We start from the raw sequence: 22,465 nt of genomic DNA on the forward strand, positions 1-22,465 counted from the left end.
ATTGTTTTTCTTGTGACATTACTAATAAGTTTGATGTGTCACATGGTCCTCTTCCTATTGAAAAAACAAAAGTTGTATCCAAGAAGGCCGACTTCTAAATGACCACCATGGTCACCGCCCATCTTGAGGAGTTTGCCCCCTCACATATACTAATGTGCCACAAACAGGACTTTAATATCACCAACCATTCCCATGTTATTACGGTTTATCCATATAAATGGCCCACCCTGTAGAAGATAAGATCAAAGTGTATATGGACTGCTGTGTGTACCTCCAGTTATAAAAGAGTACAGTTATCTTTACTGATGTGTCTTTGTTGTGATAACATACCCGCAGATTACTGAAAATTCAAACTGATCCCAACACAGAGCCAGATACAGCATTCTATCTACTCAAACATTTATTTATTTTTTATTTATTTAAAGTGATATGTCGAGTTGATAAAGGAGAACAAACAAGTGCTCGTAGTAGTTTTCAAAGCATTGTTTTTAGGGTAATTTTGCTTCTATGACAAAGAAGATAACTCTGATAACTCGTTCTGTGCATATATCTCCATGCGGTTCTTATGCGCCAATCCCAGCTGTTTGCGATTTATTTCATCAGGCGGCCTCGCTGCGGTTGCGTTAAAACTTCTGACTCAAAAGTATTTTCATAAAAAAATAATATGTCTTTGTCAGCTTTTATTTCCATGGAAATAAAATAACATAAGGATTAGGTTTCAGGATTTTTTTGGGGTTTTTTTTCTTTTGTTTTTGAGGATAACATGTAATAAATGAATTTGAACGAGTCTTTTCATTCACACAGTTCAGTTAGCATCAGTGTTGGTGTGTATGTGTTTCTGTCTCTGTATTCTATCCTCTTTATTCTGACGGCTTTGTCTAAGCTTCACCGCCATTCAGATTAGAACTCCGTGTGTGTGTTTGCCCTCTGGTATTTGTGCCAGCTGAGTTCATAGTAAACACCCCTATGCTGTCCTTATTTGACAGAGGTTAGGTGGATGCCAGGACACCCCTCCCCCACGCCTGTGTGTGTGTGTCATAATACTTGCAGTGTTTGTGTATTTTTGTGTGCTTATCCTTGGGTGGGTGCTTATTTGTAACAGGATTAGAAGTTAAGGAGAATTTCTGAAACATTTTACCGTTTAGGTGGCTGGATTCTCGCCTGCTGTTGCCAAGCCCATCAGTTCCCTAATTTAAATTCTTCACCCTTTCTCTAATGTTTTTGTATTCTGTCCTTTTGACAACCTTTACTCTTGTTCGATGTAACCAGAATTGCCAGATGCTCACTTTGTGGACCAAACATGTTAAACAGAGGGAGATGGTGTGGATCCAAAACTAAAAGCTTGATCTCCCAGCTTCATCGTCATGAATCTAATGGGCTATTTCCTCTCTAAATAGTAAGTGCAGTAAGTGCTGCAACAGTATTGGTCACCAGAACCACCTTGACATATATCTAGAGCTGGGCGATAGAACGATAACGATATGTATCGCGATATAACTTTTACTCGATAGAGAAATTAAGCTATCGCGATAGACCTCGCCGCTCTTGTCCTCTTAAAAAAAAAAAAAAAAAAAAAAAGGTCAGCCAATCCAAATTAAGTAGCGCAGAGCCGAACCAATCACAGCCGCAGCGTCACGTCGCGTGACTTGTTGCATACAGCACAAGTGCCAAGCCGCACGTGTGTTTGTTTGGGAAGCAGCCAGCGGGTAATGGAGCCAGCGCGTAATGGAGGAAATGAGTGTGCCGACTAGAAAAATCAACCGAGCGTGACCGAAGAGAAAACAGATGATGGTTCCAACGCCGGAGAGATTGTCGAACGGAAGAGCCATAGAAGTTCCGTAGTGTGAAGGTATTTCAGCTATTTCAAGTCTGACAAAAAACAGAGTAGCGTGCACTGTAAATTGTGCCGAAAGCAAGTCTGGAAATACAATAAACTGGTGCATGCGTCACACTGTGCGCCACGTTATTGTTTCGGTGAAATGAATTTCTACAATACTGTTACTGTTAATCCTACTCTCTGCAGTGTTTAAATGCTTACATATACACACAGTTACTGTCCGTCCACACATACGACTCAGTTCTGCTTCTATGCCGCAGCTTTGTTTACTTTTTCCCACCGAGGCTTCTAGACTTCTGATTGGCCAACATTTCTGCACGGTTAGGAATCTAGCGCCACCTGCTGCTTTGGCATGTTCATAGCAGCGTTTTCCTTCATTTCTGCCTTTATGTGTGGACGGGATTATTTTTTAAAACGAAAACGGAAAATCTCCGTTTTCAAAAATACCCGTGTACGTGTGGACGTAGCCTCAGTCTCTGACTGGAAGCGCTAATTCGTCATTCAGCTTTTGTCAGACTAAAGTAACTGTTAAAACTGTTTGAAAAGCTCAGCTATACAACAAGGAGAGATTGAGAATTTCCTTTTAGTTCTCAGTTTATTTGATATTGACAAAAGTTAGTCAGTTTTGTCTGATCTTCTGTAAAACAAACTAAGATTTATTTTTAGAATTAATATTTTGTTTCTAAGTGGAATTGACAATTTAGTCTGTTTCGTTTGTTCTATTTTGAAACTTAAACGCTTTAGCGGCTGCCTTTTGTGTAGTTTGCAATATTTGCCTTTATTTATCTGAAAAAGTCTCATGTTCCTTAAGTACATCTACCCTGTTGAACTTATTATGGGAAATAAATATTTAAATAAAAACAAGCTGCTGATTATTTCACATTTTACTTGTGAGCAACGGCACATTTAAATCTTACAAATATAGTTATTTGGCTTATATCGTGATAGATATCGTTATCGCCTGAAATGAAAAAAAACATATCGTGATATGAAAAAATCTCATATCGCCCAGCTCTACATATATCTCACCAAATTGGAGTATTAGAAGTCTCAATTGTGTTTAAGTGGTTGGTTGGCTGGTTTATGAATAAGCCTGCTGGGAACCTCTGGGCCTCCACCACAGGGGCACTCTGCTGCTCGCTTATTGCCAGGGAACAGGACCGGTGTTGACCAAAACTTGTTGGATTTTAATTAATTGCCCCCATCACAGTTTGCCTTTCTTTCTTTCAGCCTTTCTCTCTTTGCTCTCCTCTGCCACTCTGGGCACTTCACCACATCCAATCACTGGCTTTACAAACAGCAAACTTTCTTTTGGTAAACTGCTGCTGCCTGCCAAGTGCTGTGGGGTGGTCAAGATGTTCCTTTGATGGTTGGTTGTTTTTTGTGGAAAGCCTTAATGATTCCATCCAGTGCTCAAACTTGGCTGGAAACCGGTTCAATCATGTTCTGGGCTTTAGAATAGCTTCTTTGACGGCTGGTGCCAAACTTGACCAAATTGTGCCCATTCACGATTGAGTTATTTGGATGTCTTCACCACAAGGAGTGGTTCAAGACAGTCCTGGCTTGTGACTGGATGGACACCGGAGTGTAGCCAAAGCCTAATTAATTACAGTCAGTTAAAAGAGATGAAAGCCTAGTAAAACCTAGTTAGCTAAGCAGTCAAGCTTATTGAATTGCCTTTTTAAGCCTCAAGTAGTAGTATTTGTTGTTGTCGTTGGTCTCTGCATCACCCAATCATTTGATTATGTAACGCTGCTTCTGTGGTTGCAGTCCAGGGTGCAATTACAGAAAGTTCACTTTAAAATTAGTTGTTTACAACTTCCAGGGAAACAACCAGTATTCAAGATGAAGTGTGTGTTTTCTGAGTTCTATTTAATTTACAGTCAGCCATGACATATAATTGGTCTCTTAAGCTCTAAAGTACATAAATATTTGCTATCCTTGTACCTTTGATCCAAAGATGTATTTAAAATTAGAAAGGCTACAGCTGAATTACAAAAGTTCCCTGTCTTTTAAAAATTGCACATGCTATAAATACTAAACAATTTAAAAAAAAACAGCATAATGTGATTAGACTAAATTAATTGTGCATAAAACGTAAACAAAACAGTTTTTCTGTAGCTGTCAGATTGCAGCTTCATCTTTTTGGGCTTCAGCCATGACAGTCTGTCTCTTCTTGGCAGTCGCAGCCTGTCTGGCAATCACACTGTCTGTCTGCCCAGTTGAGCTCTTCATGGGTAATCGTTTACTATGGCGCAGAGTCAAAGGTATAATATGGGCCAAGGCATTCATAGGTCAGTGGAATGCTTCAGCAGTGACTACAGTGACCCATGGGCTCCAACTTCAGATAACATAAATACTAACTGTAAAAATATTTACCAGTATTTTTAGCATTTCTGAAAACGTTATCTTCAATAATTTAAATTACAATCAGGTGCCCCTTCAATTCGACAAATATCCAGATGCTCATTTAAAAGAGAAACTGAAACTGGAGTGTTTATTGAACCTTTTGTTTAATTTAAAAAAAAAAGAAATTAATGATCAGTTTAATTTGTATCATTTTTGCTACCATTGCTGGCATTTTTGTGTAATTTACGGCAATGTGTTATTTTGCGATTCTTTTATGGGTTTTTTTAGGGGTGAAAAAAACTTCTGACAAGATGTTACATAAACTCACAAAACCCATGTATCAAATATGGTATTTATGAATCCCTTGTGGCAGGACCATTTTATTGTAATGTAAAACCAGAGATTAGCCACTTCAGGAAATGTTGACAGTGATCTTTTTTTCTAATACAATTTTATCAGCGCCATCTATCATGGTTTGCCTAGTCAAAGGGATCAGATTTTGTCAGAGGATTCACGGCCATCTGTCATTGTATATCATATTTAAAATCCAAAGCAGACAAATGCAGGTCAGCGGCAATCTGTAGTAAATAATATGTTTTGATAGTCTCTGATTAGAAAGCAATGTAAGGCTCTAAAACGTGTGCGTGCAAACCCAGGAATTCCCAAGCAACCGTCTCATCGAGTCAAGAGTCATTATAAGCAGTAAGTCTATTCTGTTCTGCACCACTGCGCCGCACTGCCTGCAGCTTCTGTCGGGCAGCATGAATAAGGAAAAAGGCACTTAAATATCTAACATTAACCGCATCATCTGAATGAAAAGACAGGAGACATGACAGGCTCTTCTGCTTGCCAACTTGAAGCGATGCAATGGTAATGTAACCTGGGATGGAAATATTTGGGGCTTACATTACATCGCCCTTAGCTACTTTTATTGCTGACTTTCTCAGATTTCATCTATGAAAGTTGGTAATGATGCCTTAACTATTATCTAAGGTACCACACAGGAATTGCTTTCCTTTAACTCCTAACTTGATTTTGCTTCTTTTTCATAATTTCTTTGTAAAATGTTTTGATGTGTCTTTTATTCTATCTTCCATTGCAGTCATACTGACAGATGAAGAGGTTCAACGGAAAAGGGACATGATAACGAAGAGAAAAGAGGAGGAGGCAGCCCGAGAGGCCATGAGGCCCCGGCTGAATGAGGAACAGGCTCGGATCATCTCCTGCCTGGTGGAAGCTCACCACAAGACCTACGATGCCTCCTATTCTGACTTCACACGCTTTAGGGTTAGTCCTGTGAAAAGTTACTTTCTTTCTTCACACCTGCCAGAGGTCCTGGGTTAAAATCTGAGACAAGCCCCCACTTGTTAAGTTCTCCTGAAAAAGTCCAAGGGGTGTGGGAAAGTAAAAAGTGTCCGGTTTGAAAAAAAGAGACATGGAAGGAAAATTGTTAAAGTTTTAAAAAATGAATAATTAAACTTAAAGAGATGGACGAGCTGCTATCGCCTTCAAAAGAAAGAAAACATAACAAAAGCCTCTCTGGCGTCATGGGCCACATAAAGCCCAGTTTGACCTTAAGATGGGATAAAGGAAAATCTCCTCTCTTTCAGTGCAAATATGTTTAACTACACATGAAATCACTGAGATGTGCAATTTTAACTGCATGTCTCAGGTTTCGACATGAAAAATGTGCAAAATTACAGAAAAAAGTAGCTCACTGCCCAGAGTCTCCTGTATTTCTAAAACATAAAGTTTCTATATTTCTATAGATGGTTAATGACAGAAACATTTCTGTCATGTAATTGTTTATGTACTACTTAGTTCAGTTGATTTAGCATGAACGACCATGGGGGAGGAGAAACTGTAAAACTTACAGTTAAAAGTCCAAAAATGTATGCCCCTCTTTCACGTTTTCCAGCCTTCCAGTGGGTCTGACTGGAGTCTTTGCTGGGCTGACTCTGGTCCGGAGGCCTTATGTTTGACACCCCTGCACTAGCGCTCTCTATTCTCTGGTCTTAATTGCTGAGTAGAGTCAGCTGTACAAAAAGGCTAGCACCTTACCCACGACCATACAGGGTAAAACCACAGCAGGCCCTACTAGGACAGTGACAGCTCACTTTATGATTAGTGGAGCAAATTCATTTTGTTTTCCAAATGACTATGGGTGTACCAGGTGTCATGTGTCATGACCTGGTACACACAGGATGAAAGCATGGAATCAGATCTGTCTTTTACTTTGTGCCTAATGAATATGATTAGATTAAATTTGTCTGCAGTAAAACATCAGGAATTGCTGCAATGTGTTAACACCACAGCAAGCCCCATTCATTATTACTGAGCGTTAACTCTTACACAATTACACTGACTTGAGCTGGACATGTATATGTGAGGTGACATACTTTAATCACAGTTTCCACTTATGCATATTTTTCACAGAAAATAATTATAAGTAACAATGAAGCAAATATTTTTGAATGAGTAATGAGAATTTGAGAACATGATTTTGGTACTTTTTGGTAATGTCACTGTTTTATATACAAAAATAGAGCTAATAGAGCAACAGTGTTGTGCCATGTGTGCCGACCAGGTTAGCTGTTTAATAGTTCACTGTTGTTGAAACGTGGGCTTTATTGAAATTCATCAAAGTGTTCTTCAGTGATCAGTGATTACATCAGCTGCTGGTGAGGCAGGGGCTGTTTTTGCTTGTTCTTTGTTTTTTTGGTAACCCCAGTACATACAGGAAATTTTCAGAACACGGTGTTCATGCACACTGTGCGGCAAACCTGACATTTCTAATTCTATTATGTGAAGCTTTATTACTTTATTATTGCGACTGCTATTCTGAGTAAAACCTCAAATAGAAAAAGAACAGTTCCAGCAGTCCCTGCTCCTGTGACACAGACCTGTGGTGTGTTGTGATTACTTGGACTTTTGGAGCCCATGAAAACAAGCCAAGCAGCACTGGGTAATATTAATGCTTGTGTTTACGTGTGTGTTTGCAGCCCCCGGTACGCGAAGGCCCGGTTACACGCAGTGCCAGCAGAGCTGCCTCTCTTCACTCACTCTCTGATGCCTCGTCTGACTCATTAAACCACTCACTTGGTGAGACAATAAAGGGTCCCTCTTCTCTTGTGTGTTTTATCAATCAGGGTTAGGACACAAGGACCCAGCTGTGAAGAGATCTATTGATTAAAAATAATAATAACTAAGCTCCATTTTGCGGTTGTATCACACCAGCTGCATTGTCAGTGAGCTCCTGGATCATACCCACTGTGGAAAACAAACAGACCCAATAAAGGAATACTCATATTTGCAGTTACAAGAAATATGAGGGGTGCTTGTGCCCACTGTTAGTCATACTGACTCACTGATGCTCCACAGTGAAGCTGTAGTGATTGTACTGATCTTGAGCTGCTGTGTGTCAATCTTTTTTAGAATTTGTTGCTTCTTTGCCATATCGGCCAAACAGAATACACTTAATACCTTTCATTAAATTACTTAAAAGTCTTTGGTGCATTTATTATTTAAACCCATCGGTTCAAGGTGAACTCACTTGCCATCTCCGCTGTGTAACCGGTAACTTGCTCTTTGCTATTTCTGTCCGTTCTAAATGTTTTCTTGTAATCCCTCCCTTCCTTCCCCACCCTGTTCCCTTTTCCCCCCTTCCTCCTTTATCAACTTGTCTCCTAATCCCCTCCTTGAGCAGAGTCAGTGGACACCAAAATGAACTTCAGCAACCTGTTAATGATGTACCAAGATGGCGCAAGTAGTCCAGACTCCAGTGAAGAGGACACAAAACTTTCCATGCTGCCCCACCTGGCTGACCTGGTGTCCTACAGCATTCAGAAGGTTATAGGCTTTGCCAAGATGATCCCAGGCTTCAGGTACCAATTAAAGCCTCTAATGAGATTTGCCAAGAAAGTACATTAAAGCATTTTGTTATTTTTGTAACTAATATTTTTAAAAAGATGGATTCATCTAATTTGCCATAATTTACCAACAGTTGCTAAACACTATATAATGTTAGCTTTATTTGGGTTTACGTGGGTCCCAATGCACCGATAAAATAGCTGATCAGCTATTTCGGTAGATTACTCATTTGATTCACTAAGAAAACATAAACATAAATGCTAAAAATTTGGCCATTCTAACTTTCAATGTGTACGGATTAACTGAATCTGCTAATTTGGCTATGGAAGATTCTAAAGAACATTTTCAGTTTCTTTTTTCCCACATAGATTTCATTTCCATAGACATGAGACCAATAAAGTGATTGGCAGATTATTCAGTAATCTGACTGAACATATAATTTGAATACTTTGTTGTGAATGTAATTGAAATGTCTTAGAGACAAAGCAGACTGCTTAATCTGATCCAATTAGAGATAAGCAGGAAAATTGCTGGGCTCAGAGGGGCTCTGATTGCTAGACGTCTCATACCATAAAGCCGCTAATATTCTAGCAATCTTATTCTCAATGCCATTAACTAAGTTTCTGATATGTTTTTTTATGGACTCGTTACAGTATATCCATGTTATATTTTCATTTTTAAAATTAAATTTGCAAGAATTTCAAGAAAACTTTCTTCACTTTTTCACTATGGGCTCTTGTCACCAAAGTTTTGAGGTGGCACATGAATTTAATTAATTTTGAAATAAGACTAACATGATAAAATGTAGAACAGGTGAAGCACTGTCAATACTTTCCCGATGCATTGTAAATTCTGGTGCATCCAATGGGTAGCACATAGACGATGCCCCACCCACATGAAGGGCCCGGTTGTTTGCTGGGCATTACCGAGTAAGGCGAGATGCTATTATCAACCCCCAAACAAACATGCTCTTCCAAGAATACTCCAGAACAGGCTGTAGCTTTATAAATACATGCAGAGCAGAGATAAATTTGTAAATGTATGCACATACAGAGACGATGAAACAGAAGAATAAACATGGAATACTGTATCTCTCACATGGGTGTGCATAACGCATACATGTCTGCATCTTGGGAAACAATAATGGCTCATGGATAAGTAAGGTCTATGCTGTGAGGCCCAAATGAAGAAGTTTGGGATTTCTTTGTCAACTTTCTTTTTTTCTTTTCTTTCTGTAGGCATAATTATAGACACATTTAAATAGTGTTTAGATCCTTGGTATATAAAAACAAAGGAAAAAAAATCTGATTTCATTCAGCAGTGATGGCATGAACATGTAGATAAAAGGTCTGTGGTTCTCTTACATTTGCATCTGCTTGCATCAGTGAATGCAGATGCACATACTTTTAGTTCTGTTTGCAAAGATCTCTGTTGCTAAAGTACCTGTTAAAAATACATTGTTTTATTTCTTGTTCTACTATCTCTCTACCTCACAGACGAACAGTTATTTGTGTATATAGGTGGTTAAGTGGAACTCGTCAGATGGAACAGGGTCATGTGTATTCTGGGGACAAGAAAGTTTTGGGTTTTTTATTAGCACGCTTAATTTGCATCAATTAAAATGTAAAGTTTGTTTGCAGCCAGTGTTTGTTACCGTGCACGTGTACCGCTATATAACAGTACAATCTGACCCATTTCCAAACTTACTACATGCACTATTTGTTTCTTTGGCTTTTTGTTTTTAAACAAAACACTTTACAGTTAAAACTGTATTTTAAATATATTTACCCATGATTAATTCACAATTTATGATAATCTATTATTATTTTATTTGCTCTTGTATGGGTTATTCATGAAGTTATACATGTATAACTTTGTATGGTTAATGCATTATGAAGGCACTATTTCTCTCAGGGCTTCAAAAAGTAAAGTAAACCAAAGAAAACACCTTCTTCTTCTGTCCCAGGTCCAGATTCACTGATTTGACAGTGCTTGTGCCTGACTGAACCAGTGTAGTGTGACTCATGCTTTTATCTGTAACTGTGTGTGTTGTACAGAGACCTGACAGCAGAGGACCAGATCGCTCTTTTAAAGTCAAGTGCCATTGAGATCATCATGCTGCGTTCAAACCAGTCATTCAGTCTGGAAGACATGTCCTGGAGCTGTGGAGGACCTGACTTTAAGTATTGCATCACCGATGTGACAAAGGGTTGGTTTCCTCTCATTCATGTAGCAGCTGCACAGTAGAACTAAAGCATCGGTGACTGCATTTCATGTTTACAGTATGTATTTTTAAAGAAGCATGTACAGAGCGTGTAAGAGACCATGCTTATCTGTTATATATACTCTTAAAACATGGACTCCTCTTCTTGAGTCACTGCTCTGGAGGCATTGGTGAATAATAGCTTTACACACTCCCAGGTATAGAGTGTTAATTGTTGAAGCTGGTGACACAGCTGGGATTATTTTTCTCCCAGTTTATATAACAGTCTTACAAGGATCCCCCACACTCGGCTTTTTACGCACACTTGCACATTACTGTGAGGTTTCAATTTCAGGTATTTTCAGCCACAAGCGCACACTCTGTGCTTATTCACTCGTACATGAAGGGCAGGTAGCGATGTTCTCTGTCCGCAAAATCGAAATACACATAGAGACCAGGTGTGTTTTCATTCATAAGCACAATGTACTAACAGTGAGTGTGTGTCATCCTTCACAGCGGGTCACACTCTGGAGCTGTTGGAGCCGCTGGTGAAATTCCAAGTCGGTCTGAAGAAACTCAACCTGCACGAGGAGGAGCACGTGCTGCTGATGGCCATCTGCCTGCTCTCCCCAGGTACTGCCGCTGCTGTTTGTGTGTTCGTCCGTGCCTTCATTGTCTTGGAGTATTTCCAGCTGAGCCATGCTTTAAAGATTGAGAATAGAGATTAGAGATGGTTAGTGGTTCGTTTCACTACTAACAACACCGTATCATCAAAGTGTGAACAGCATGGCGCAGGGTGTGTGTCGCATTCTCTTTCCGACCTAGATTCCTCCTATAGTCGTGTGCTGCCAGTAACACAAGAAAAAGCTTTTCCTGGAAGACCAAATGTGCTGTTCAGTACATTAAAGCATGAGGTTACAAAACAGTGTGGGAAGCAGAAGTTTGCATGCTGTAAATGACAAGTTTGAACCAGTGAATGAACATTAGGAGTATCAAATCCCTGAATCACAGAAAGAATCTGTCAAGCAGCAGGGTCATTTGTAGAGAATGTACACCATTTCAAAAACAGTTTGTTTTGTTTTCCTTGAGACTCGAGAGCCTCAGGGACACACTATTTGTATCAAAGCAACAGCACTTAGAAAGTAGCCGCAGTTAGAAATTAAATTCTTTGAGGGAGGGAAAAAAATCATTAGTTCTGTCCTTGTTCTCTGTTGCTATTATGTTGAAAGTAATCCAATATAAACTTGTTATCTACACATCTTTAGTTACAGTACACACTCTGTGGTGCAGATTTCTAAGCACACAGAAAAGAAAAAGGTTCAAAATATATTTATCCAGTAATAAGAAAGACTAACAGTGACAGACGTGTGATCAAGACCCAGAACATCCCATCACCATGGCCCTTACACGTCTCAGACACTAACTGATAGCAGACAGTGTTCTTTTTATAAACCTGTTCATATACAATACTGTGCAATACTGTGAGGTCTCAAGGCAAGCTTTCTTTCCTATTTTTTTTTAAATTTCCTTTATAGTCGTTTCTGATGATTAAGGACCTTGAAGTGCACTTTATACATTTTTTGTTCTTTACTTCTTTGCTTTAAACATATTGAGTCCCCCTGCTGGTGATGCAGCTTCTGCATGTGTGTCCATTTCATGTTTTAAAGAGGCAAAGTGTGAAATGGACTCGACGTACCGGCGTGTCTATTACATGTTTTGCCGTGATACTGGGTTGATGGGTAATATCTTCTGATGAATCACTTTGTTGGTGCTAGAATTATGTAGGCCTTTTTTATGCTTGAATGCTTGATAGGTCATTATGATTGGGTTAACTATCAAACTTACAAGAAAATGTGAGGGATGGCTCAAAACTTTTGCACAACATTTTATACAAAGCAGGTAAATGTTTTCTGTTAGAGCAGCAACATTGTTGTACAATCTATGAAAAAACTGTTTATAGTTCAATTTGAAATGCACACTAGACAGCTGATGCATTTTTCTTGAAGAGACAGTAAGAGCGTCTGTGCGTCAGCTGTCTCTGCTGAGTGCAGGGAGGATATTACAGAGTGAAGATAACAGCAAACATTCCTGAAAAGAGACATTCTCCCACGTCATTAATCACGTCTTGTACACGTGTATATAAAGATCCTAAAGTCTGAGTCAAGCATGAGGAGCATATTTAACACAGAAATGAGACAGAAGTAATAATAATAATAATAATAATGGATTGCATTTATATAGCGCTTTTCAGCAACAGTGTTAAGTAATTGATATGATAATTACATTAATTTTATGATCAAATCAAACTTTTTATTAACAGGGAGCATGATACCAGCCTACAGACATGTAGGCTGGTAGCATTACTACTTAACATTTAAATTCAGTATTTTCAAAAACAAAACAATTAAATGTTCTGAAATATGTTTTCTTTCTCGTTCCATCCACCCACACCTCCCGTCTCCAATCTCACCCTGCTGCTCCCTCTTTAATTTTCTCTGTGCTTCTGTCTGATTATGCCTTTCCGTCCACGCCCCCACCTCGTTTGTTGTGTGACCTTGCTCACGATGGGCTATACTCTCCACTCCCTCCACCCTCTTTGTTCTCCCATGTCAGATCGTCCCGGTGTCCAAGACCATGCCCGCATCGAGCAGCTCCAGGACGACCTGTCCGAAGTGCTGCAGGCCTACATCCGAGTCAACCACCCAGGTGGACGTCTGCTCTACGCCAAGATGATCCAGAAGCTGGCTGACCTGCGCAGCCTGAACGAGGAGCACTCCAAGCAGTACCGCTCGCTCTCCTTCCAGCCCGAGCACAGCATGCAGCTGACCCCGCTGGTGCTGGAAGTGTTTGGCAGCGAGGTGTCATAGCGGTGGAGGAGGCCTGCGTGGATGCATTCACACGCTCGTAACACAGAGGATGAGTAACCAACCCCTGCTGCCTTTTCCCCAAGAACGCCACTGCCCTCATAAAAACCTGGGCATGTGGGAGAAAGATGGATATTCTGACAGGTAGACAGTAATCTTCACCTCTTCATCATCTCTTCATCCTCCTAACCTCAAGCTACAAGACTCAGACAACTGGACCTCTGGATTTGCAAAAATGAAACACACTAAACAGGTTCTTGCTTTCTGTTGCACTTGGATAATCAGATTTTATTTTTGCTTCTGGATTTGCAAACACTGTACAGAATCAGATTTCATTAGATCACTCAGATATACAGACTCTTTGACATCCTGGTCCTCTCTCCATCCCCAAACTCCAAAAATCACCCCTTTATCATGATGGCCTTTCCTCAAAAACTACTAGATTCCTGCCGCTTTTCCTGCAGTGGGATGGACACAAATGTCTCATCCTCTTTGTAACATTGCTCCATGTTCACGCCATTGCCACAATACACAGGAGCAAATGCACAGATTTACTTTCATTACCCATGCTGGGTGATAAACTCGGTTTAGATAGCTATTAACTCTTGTTGGTTTACAGTTTTCAAAAGCAAAGACATCCAAATATATTAAATATCAGAAGCCGTCGGCAAGCTTACAGTAATCTCATAGAAATACAAAGTGAGAGTGGAGCAGGCGTGTTTCCCTGTGAATCTGTGCATGTAGTCTCAGATAGTGTAATAGACTGAAGAAGGACATTTAAGTAGGAAAGCGTCAGGATGGGAATGGTGGGAAGGAAGGAGGAAACGAGGTTGGATAAATGGAGGGAGGTGCTACAGATGATGGAATTCCTTTTTCACAGGACAAAAAGGAATTTAGTAAAAAAGAATGTATGTATAAAGCTATATAAATATAAATGATACGTATAAGCTGACATATATGGGAAAACATGGTTGCTTCCATGGAAGCAAATAGTTCTGACTATTGTACTATGTAGAGGATTTGAAGGCCTCTCCTCTGTTGTGTGTGTGTGTGTGTGTGTGTGTGTGTGTGTGTGTGTGTGTATATGTCATATTTCAAAAGGCAATTACACACACACACTGAGAAGCGTGTGAGGAGTCCTTTTATTTGCGAGATACGTGTACAGAGAGGGAGAATATTGATGGACCACTGGGGGGGGGGGGGTGTACAGGCTCTGACTGAGGGTCTAGTGCAGGGAAGCATTTTGGACCTGTGAAGTTTGTAGAGTGACATACGCAAACACAACTTCATGTTGCATGGATAGTGACTATCCAAAAGTATTTGTTCAGCTGGTTAGATTGCTGCTAAGACAGAGCTGCGTAGTTGGAGAGAAACCAGCTACCAGCTGTTGCCTCAGGGAAAAGTTTGTCTGATCATATTGTGTACTTGGTGTTTACGATGTGTGCGGCGTAAGCGTACAATCATGAGTCCGAGATTGTTTTTGAAGCTCTAGGCATCACTGTGATTTCTAATCATACTAAATAACAGCAGGAGGAAGCTAAAAGAGGGACTTTTTGAAATAATAGTTAATTCGAAACTTTGTTTTCTAAGCTTATCTGATCAAAGAAATTACATTAGAGGTCATAATTAATACATTTCAAATGCAGACTCATTGGTGTGAAAGTATCTGCCTTAGCTTTAGTTTGTCTGATTGTTTTTTTCCCCCAAAGTCAGAAAAGTAACAATATACAGTAGTTTAATGTTGTGAATGAAATCCTGAAGATGCTCTTAGTAGCAGAGTAGCGATACAACGCACGAGAAAGATTTTCTTTATTTGTAAAAAGGTAAACTCAAGCCTCATATCTTTTTATCACATTTGTATAATTTTAACACCAGCCACATAAGCGAGGTTTAGAATGTTAATTTTCAACATCACTACATATCATACATCACATTTCTGTTGACACAGTGTTTGCTCACCCTCATGCAGACCTGGACCACCCCCTTGTGGACAAACTTTGTAAATACCACTTGCTAATTCTGTACATATTTAGAGTTTAACGTAGGATAATATAGGAAGAGAATTCACTTGTTAATGGCGAGATGCTCTGCTATATGCAATTAGGAGTTGAACTCTTATGTTTTATTCTGCTAGAACGGACAGACATGGCAGTTCTGGACAGGTTGCTGAGCTGTTTCAGGGAGAACCAGAGAAGACCGGAGTCCCAAATAGTGGACAAACATCAATGAGACTTCGAAAAAATATGTTTTATAATTACAAACACTTCATATGATTAAACATTCCCAGTGGCATTTGTTTTTGAGCATTCCATCTACACAGTATACACACAGTTGGTGTAAGCATCCTTCACACTGGCGGCCTTTGAAACATGCCCAACAGCTCAGTAACTTCTCGCTAGTAAATGTCTTCTCTGTCCATTTCAGGCTTATGGATGTATGTCTTTTTCTCTCTCCTTCTAAAGTCAATCGATAAGCTTCTGACAATTATACAGTATATTCATAATCTTTTCATTTTGGTGAACATCTGATTTTATTTACTGATTTAATTTTGTTCCTTTCAAGACTGTCACTTGTATAGCGTGTCAGAGTTTGCCGTCTTGCTGGCGCTTGGCTTGCTGCGCTGCAGTGTCGTTTTAGTGAAGCAAAGATGAGCAAAGCGGACTCCTGGAGCCGTTTTCCAAGAACAAGCTTCTTCTTCCCTTTTTTCCCCCTGATATCAAGTGAGTGAAGATGGAATAGCTTTTTCTTAACTCACATAGTGGCTTCATCCTCACATACGGGGAAGGGAAGGAACACTGACACTGATTTTTGTTAATGGAAGGAAAGAAGTCAGTGTCGCTGTTTTCCACCTGGAGCTGTACCATTTTTTTGTGAACGGAGAGGCAGTCCCCAACTCTGTATAGAAAAACCAAAACATCTCCTTCTTCAAACCCTCATGTGATAAACTAACACTGCCTCAACTGACTTTCACAGGACTTAACCAACGCAAACTGTTGCAGCTACAGCATGGGCGTGCCTCTTTTTTCATCAACCATCTAACCACCTCAATAACCAGTTACAGCAGGATTACTCTTCATAGCTTTAACTCAGCAGCGAGTCAAGCTCTACTTTGGAAAACTGTGGTGCACCAAGGGCTGATGGGAGTGTAAGTTTTAGGGGCCACAACTGCTGTGGAATTGTACAGGTCGCTCAAATGTGGAGATGACAACCGAGAATGGCTCCTCTGTCCGGCTCGACCCAGGAAACCTTTGGAGTGGACCTCTAGAAGACTGTGTAGAATCTGTATAGAGGATTAAAGGAGATAAAAGACTTTTTAAAAAGAGAATTGCCACAGATGTGCAGACTTAGTGACACACTGTGACACTGACTGACTGATACGTCGCCTGTTAAAATCCAAAGCGGGATGTTACCTTTGTCACTGCTCTGCGTCTCGCATCGCAGCTGTTTAAATTCAGATTTGTTTTGTTTTGTTTTAAAGTAATCGTCATTTGCTAAAGAACAGTTGTTGACAGACTTTTTACATTTACATCTACATCATCTGTTTCAAAAGAAATGAAGGAGAGGGTGATGGTGCGAGAGTCTGCTCACTTGTAAGGATTCCCTATTTAACTTTGCTATGCTGCTGCTGGATGCTGACTCCTCTCTGGAGAAGCCCTACTTGCCATTATTAATGTATATATTTAGGGTTAAACATGAAACATCTGGCTTATACATTTTAACCTAATAGTTGTAGCTGATGCTAGAGGCCGTTAGCGTTCAAAAGAATCCAAACAATGCACAAGTCTCTCGCACCATTACCCCTCCACCCTTCAACCCAGGTCAGCAGCTCCACCTCGGTAGCCTTACTTACAGCAACCTCACTCAGCTGGAAACATTTAACAGATACCTCAGTAATGTACAGGACAACTTTTCACAATAGCCTTCAAGGGAACCAAACATAAACTCATACCACAGATGTACTCAGCACACACCAATACAAACACACACACTACAACTCTCTCCTCAGCAATCTTTGCAGTGTTCATAAGATATACAGGAAACTAGTTGCCAATTGTTGTAAAAAGGTTGTTAGGTAGAATCCTGTTGTGAGTAGGCCAGTGGATCCCAATGTTTCTCAGTGTTAACTTTCACACACTCGTTTTTTTTCTCTTTACTCACTTGCTGTCATCACTGCTTTGCTCTCTTTTTTCTTCGGACTTTGTCGTCTCTCTGTCTCTGTAAACGGACGACGCACCGCTAAGCTTTAGCAGTGCATTTAGCCAAACATACTACCTCTCCCTTCTGCACATAAATTTATAAATATATATATTTTTGTCGCAGCATGATTGTGCTTAATATAAAACATCCATTTTTACGTTAACACTAATTTAGAAGTTTTTTGGTGTATATGTACAGTATATTCCTTTTTTATCTCTTTTTTTAAAAAAATGCTGGATGATATCTATTTTTTTTTTACTTCAAATTTCTATATAAAATTTTAAACTCACTTAAATCCGAGGCCTCTTTAGCTCCACTTTCTCACCTAAGTGTGTAGATGCATGTTAAAAATGATGCATGAAAGTGAGGCTACATTCAGAGCAGCAGAAAGTGCCAGAATTCTTTTGGATTCTTTTTATGTGTCTCAAAGAGCAGATTTATGTGTTTTAAATTATTATAATTATTATTATTGTTTTACCCAGGAGAGAAAAAAAACCCATTTGTTTAGGTAAATATCTAAATGAGCAACTTATTGGTGGAACAAACATAATTTTGATGAAACAGTAACTTTACAAAGTCCCCTTTACCAAGCAGAAGAGTTGACTCGATAGGTGAAGTTTTGTAGACTGAAGCATCGTATAACAGAACTTTGAAATGACTGAGAGGTAGAGCCTGACTGATTTATTGGCAAGGCGATATTATTGGACTATATTTGCTATTTTTTGTTATCTGCATTTTTAATTGAAAATAGAAATGGAAAGAAGAGACAGAAGAAACACCCTTCAGCCATGTTGCGAACGGTGATATTACATAGTTTTTCCACCAGAGGGCACTTGGCACAAACAACAAGCGGATGATCTGAGGTGAGCTGGATAGAAGGTGAACAAGTGAATAAATAACTACACATAACAAATGTTCAGGAAAGTTGTATGTATCGTGCATACGAAACAAAAATAATCAGCCGATATTTTGGATTATTGGATTTTCATACCACTCGATTTTAGAATCGACCTTGAATATCCTGTATCAGTCAGGCTCTACTGCGAGGTTTGCGGGACCTAAAAACAGTTTATAAAAATTCTGAAGAGAGATGTGTCATAAACTCAGCAAAATAATAGTGACAAGTTTAACATTTATGGAAGTTCATTTTCTTGCTTTCATGAAGCAAGTTAGACATTTGATTGATACCACTTTGGCTCGGTGCAAATATTAAGCGGCGACTTTGTTTCTGTAACAAGATGTAAAGTTATATAAGCTCCATATTTTACCTCCACCCATACAAACGTTGCTGTTAAAGTGGACCTGTTATGTTTTCCCTATTTGTTTGGGGGGTGGGGCTTGGTATCATTTATATATATACTTATGATGGAAGCTACTCATATTAAATATGGCTGAAGCTTCAAATAATGAATGGCTTATGTACAAGTAATCACTGTGAGCCAAAACCTCAACTCTGTTTTTATACTCCTAGATCTGTATGATGCCTTTGGTCTTGGTGTAAGCTTCACCTAGTTGCTGTACACACTATGTGTGTGTATGAGGGGCAACCAATCAGAAGAAAGTTAGCTTAGGGGGAGGGTTCCCTTAGAGGAAAGGAATGTTTCGAACAGGATGAGCTGTGGCGCTGCACCAAGGACAAGTATAAGCTAAAAGAAGGGATGTTCTTTTTTTATCCTTGAATCATGCCAACTACTCAGTACAGACCAACAATAAAAATATGGGGCTGGAAATAAACATCACAGGTCCACTTTAAGGTAACTGTCTCCAGGATGTAGCTTTATATTAGGCATACAGACATGAGAGTGGTATGAATCTCATTTATACCATTGCAAGAAAGCAAGCATCACGCTGCCCCAACAATTCATTTAAACAACAAAGTCACAGAAGGCAAAGGTAAAGTTGAGAGCAGTTAATCAAAGACAAAGCAGGGACAAAATACAAATGAGTGATTTTAAATCAAAACATACTTGACAAACTTGAGTTTCATGAGGCTAATTGATTGCATGTCAAAATAGAGATGGTTCATTATGAGCAGTCAGGAATCGAGTCTCATGGGTTGTTGTATGAAAGTAGCATAAAGCCAGAGAACCTAAGTGCAAACTTTACAAACAAACCAAAAGAATCTGAGCTCTGCGAAACAAGAGGAAGCTGGTCCCACTTGAGTCTGCTCGTCAGTTAATCAAAATAATACGCTAACAGATGTTTGTCTCTACTGACCCACTGCTGTTGATGAATTCATCCCACACAGTCAGAAACCTCTCAGTCAAACTTATGTAAATGTTGTCAGCTTCAGCTCAGATAATGAGAAATGCAGTTCGACTTTGACAACTTTGTTATCCCCCTAACATTCAAAATGTAAAAAAATAACTCCCACCACAGTGACCCTCGGACAGCTTTGTTTTCCCGTTACTGTGTGCGTGTGTTTTCTTTTTCTCTAGTGCCCTTCAGTTGTCTGATAAGCTTTTACAACATTGGGATCCTATTTTAGATACAGTAACAGTTTTGGGTTCTTTTGCATCAAAGTATCACGCACCTGCACCAGCCCAGCACTTCTGCCTTCTTCTAACTCTGAATGCTTCACCTATGTGCTGCTCTCACTTAGCTTTCAAATTAAAGCAGGCCTTTAGAAATATATGATATGAATGACTTAGCGAGACTTCACTGTGGCATTCTAGAAATTAATGGGTCATGTTTCAGCTCACAGCATGTGCTTTTGGTTTTCTAAGGTTCATTTAGCACCCTCATCTGTTGCTGATGGAAATCCTTTGGCAGATGCTTCATTCAATTTGCCTCCTGATTGACGTCATATAGTGTCCTTAAAACTATTATTAGTCTTAGTTTACACTTAAACGAGCTGTATTCTGAACAACAGGCTGTGACTCATATGATTCATTGCCTGTGTTTGAACCTAAGGAGAGCGGACAGATAGAAAGCCAGCTTTTCTGTTGTCTAACAGATGGATTTCACTCTAAACAGATTGTCATCTGTTGCATTTCTTTGCTACCTCTTTCAATATGCGCTTACACAGACACACACACACTGAAAACGCTGCACTCAAAGGTCAACATGCACCCATTTGTAACTGACTGTAAGAAGACAGTGAACACATGACACACACTCAAACACACGCACACTTGTGCCCACTTCTTTTCCCTCACCAGCAGTTTTTTGCCAATGATGCACTTGTGTTTTTGTCTCCAAATGCTCTGCAAAACACATGTTTAAAAACATTTTTTTTTTAAATTAGTCATCAAGTTTTATTTTTTTAAAACCTGTAATCTCCATAGTAAGACCTGGGCTAGCCAGGTGCTTAGAAGTGAGTAGGTTTTTCATTCATCTGTATAGAAAGATTCATGTCTTTAAAAATACGAGAGAAAAGAAACATAAATGCACATATATCTCAGCTCAGTTGTACCTTGGTGTGCCTAGAACCCACAGCCTTATTTTGGGACAATATCAGGGGTTTTAACCAGAATACACGATGTTCTGTAGAGGACAGTTGAGTTTTATCGAGTAGCCCTCCCCAACCCTCCCTTTATTTCCACAATCGGTTTTACGATGTGCATGTGGAAGGTGCGCATCCTCCACAGGGTGTGCTATGTCAGTGTTTCAGCTAGTTGTGATACTTTATTTATTCCCCTTTCAGACGACACTTTAGAGTTAAAGCAAACAGAAAAACAAGCAAGAAAAAAAACATTTTGGAGTCTGATTTAATTTTTTTAAATCTAATTTGGCTCGATTAAGTCTTTTTAAAGGGTTTCCAGTAGATAACGATCTATTATGTAGGTCTGTGTATTTCTTGTAGAATAAAAATAAAAGTTGAAGTAATAATTGATCTCACCAGAGTCCCAAAATAAGTACTTTTGCTTTCACACATGCACACCACCATGCAGTAAAACTCAGCAGATCTCAGTGCTTTGAGCAGAAATTTGTCTTTTTCAGAATACACAATTGCCAGGGCGCTGCTGTTGATGGCACCATCAATAGCCTTACGTAAAGACAGATAGTGTTATACATACATGAACTAATGTCTCTGTGTGGTATGAATCACCACCTTTTATTTTGTTTTTTGCTCTTTTCTATTTGCTCTTCTCTTTGAAGTTGATCCATTGTACTTTGGTTAAATGCATTGTATTTAGTAAAATACTGATGATGTTTTGGGGAAATCACACAAATAAAACAGCTGTACATAGTGACGCAAAACAGCCCTCGTGTCCTCGCTTCTTTGTGTCGTGCTGTAGAAGAAAACATCGCTTATTTCTAACTTAATGCTGATAAATGAGGCTGCCCCTCTGTTGGTCTTCCATGGTCTCTTGTGTTCTGGGGGCCTCTGGATGTCTGGAGTTTTGATCTCCTCCATACCCGCTTCACACCCTGGAGGACGGGGCTGTGGCCCCCCCACACTCCCTAGCAGATCATTACATGGAGAAACCTTTGGAATGCAAGCATGCTGATCCACACAGGTATGCACACATGGGTATTCACAGACGCGGACTAAAGCTTTCTTGGCTGCTGCCTCAAAGCACACTGTGCGCTGTCTATCTTGCGTGCTGCACAATATCGTTTATTACTTAGTAAATACTGATATCTATGACTAGCTAGTTTATTGTGATGGTGCTTTGTTTTCTCTATTATTATGTTGCTCTTTGTTGTTTGCTGTCTCCTCTGTTTGTTTGTTTGTTTGTTTTTTTTTTTCTCCATACAGGTGACCCAGGAGTTTTTTTTTTTTTTTTTTTTTGTCTCTCTTCCCCCCCCCTTCTCACCGTCTCTTCTCCCCTTTGGTTTTCTTTCTTTCTCTCCCCCTCTCTCTCTCATTCATTCCCCCTGTCCTATTTATTAAAAAAAAAAAAAAAAAAAAAAAAAAGAAGTTGATCCATTGTACTTTGGTTAAATGCATTGTATTTAGTAAAATACTGATGATGTTTTGGGGAAATCACACAAATAAAACAGCTGTACATAGTGACGCAAAACAGCCCTCGTGTCCTCGCTTCTTTGTGTCGTGCTGTAGAAGAAAACATCGCTTATTTCTAACTTAATGCTGATAAATGAAAACTTTTTTTTTTTCCTAGAAATACATCAGTTTTCACATTTTTAAAAAAATTTGGAACAGCATAATTCAAATTCCTTTTACCTCAGTTAGATTTT

General features: G+C 39.5%; 1 protein-coding gene across 2 annotated transcripts in view; it reads left to right on the forward strand.

Annotated features, from left to right (window-relative positions):
• LOC309697164 (vitamin D3 receptor A) overlaps positions 1 to 22,293 on the forward strand; it is an 82,700-nt gene extending 60,407 nt beyond the window's left edge. For both annotated transcript variants that reach the window (XM_082518858.1, XM_082518857.1), the window contains 6 exons: positions 5,289 to 5,473; positions 7,189 to 7,288; positions 7,893 to 8,070; positions 10,114 to 10,265; positions 10,776 to 10,892; positions 12,873 to 22,293. In XM_082518858.1, the coding sequence (XP_082374984.1) occupies positions 5,289 to 5,473; positions 7,189 to 7,288; positions 7,893 to 8,070; positions 10,114 to 10,265; positions 10,776 to 10,892; positions 12,873 to 13,126 (986 nt within the window). In that variant the 3' untranslated portion in view covers positions 13,127 to 22,293. The remainder of the gene's footprint in view (positions 1 to 5,288; positions 5,474 to 7,188; positions 7,289 to 7,892; positions 8,071 to 10,113; positions 10,266 to 10,775; positions 10,893 to 12,872) is intronic.
• The last annotated feature ends 172 nt before the right edge of the window (positions 22,294 to 22,465 follow it).

Source organism: Aulonocara stuartgranti (genome assembly GCF_965226115.1).
Source record: "Aulonocara stuartgranti genome assembly, chromosome: 20".
NCBI lineage: Eukaryota > Metazoa > Chordata > Actinopteri > Cichliformes > Cichlidae > Aulonocara > Aulonocara stuartgranti.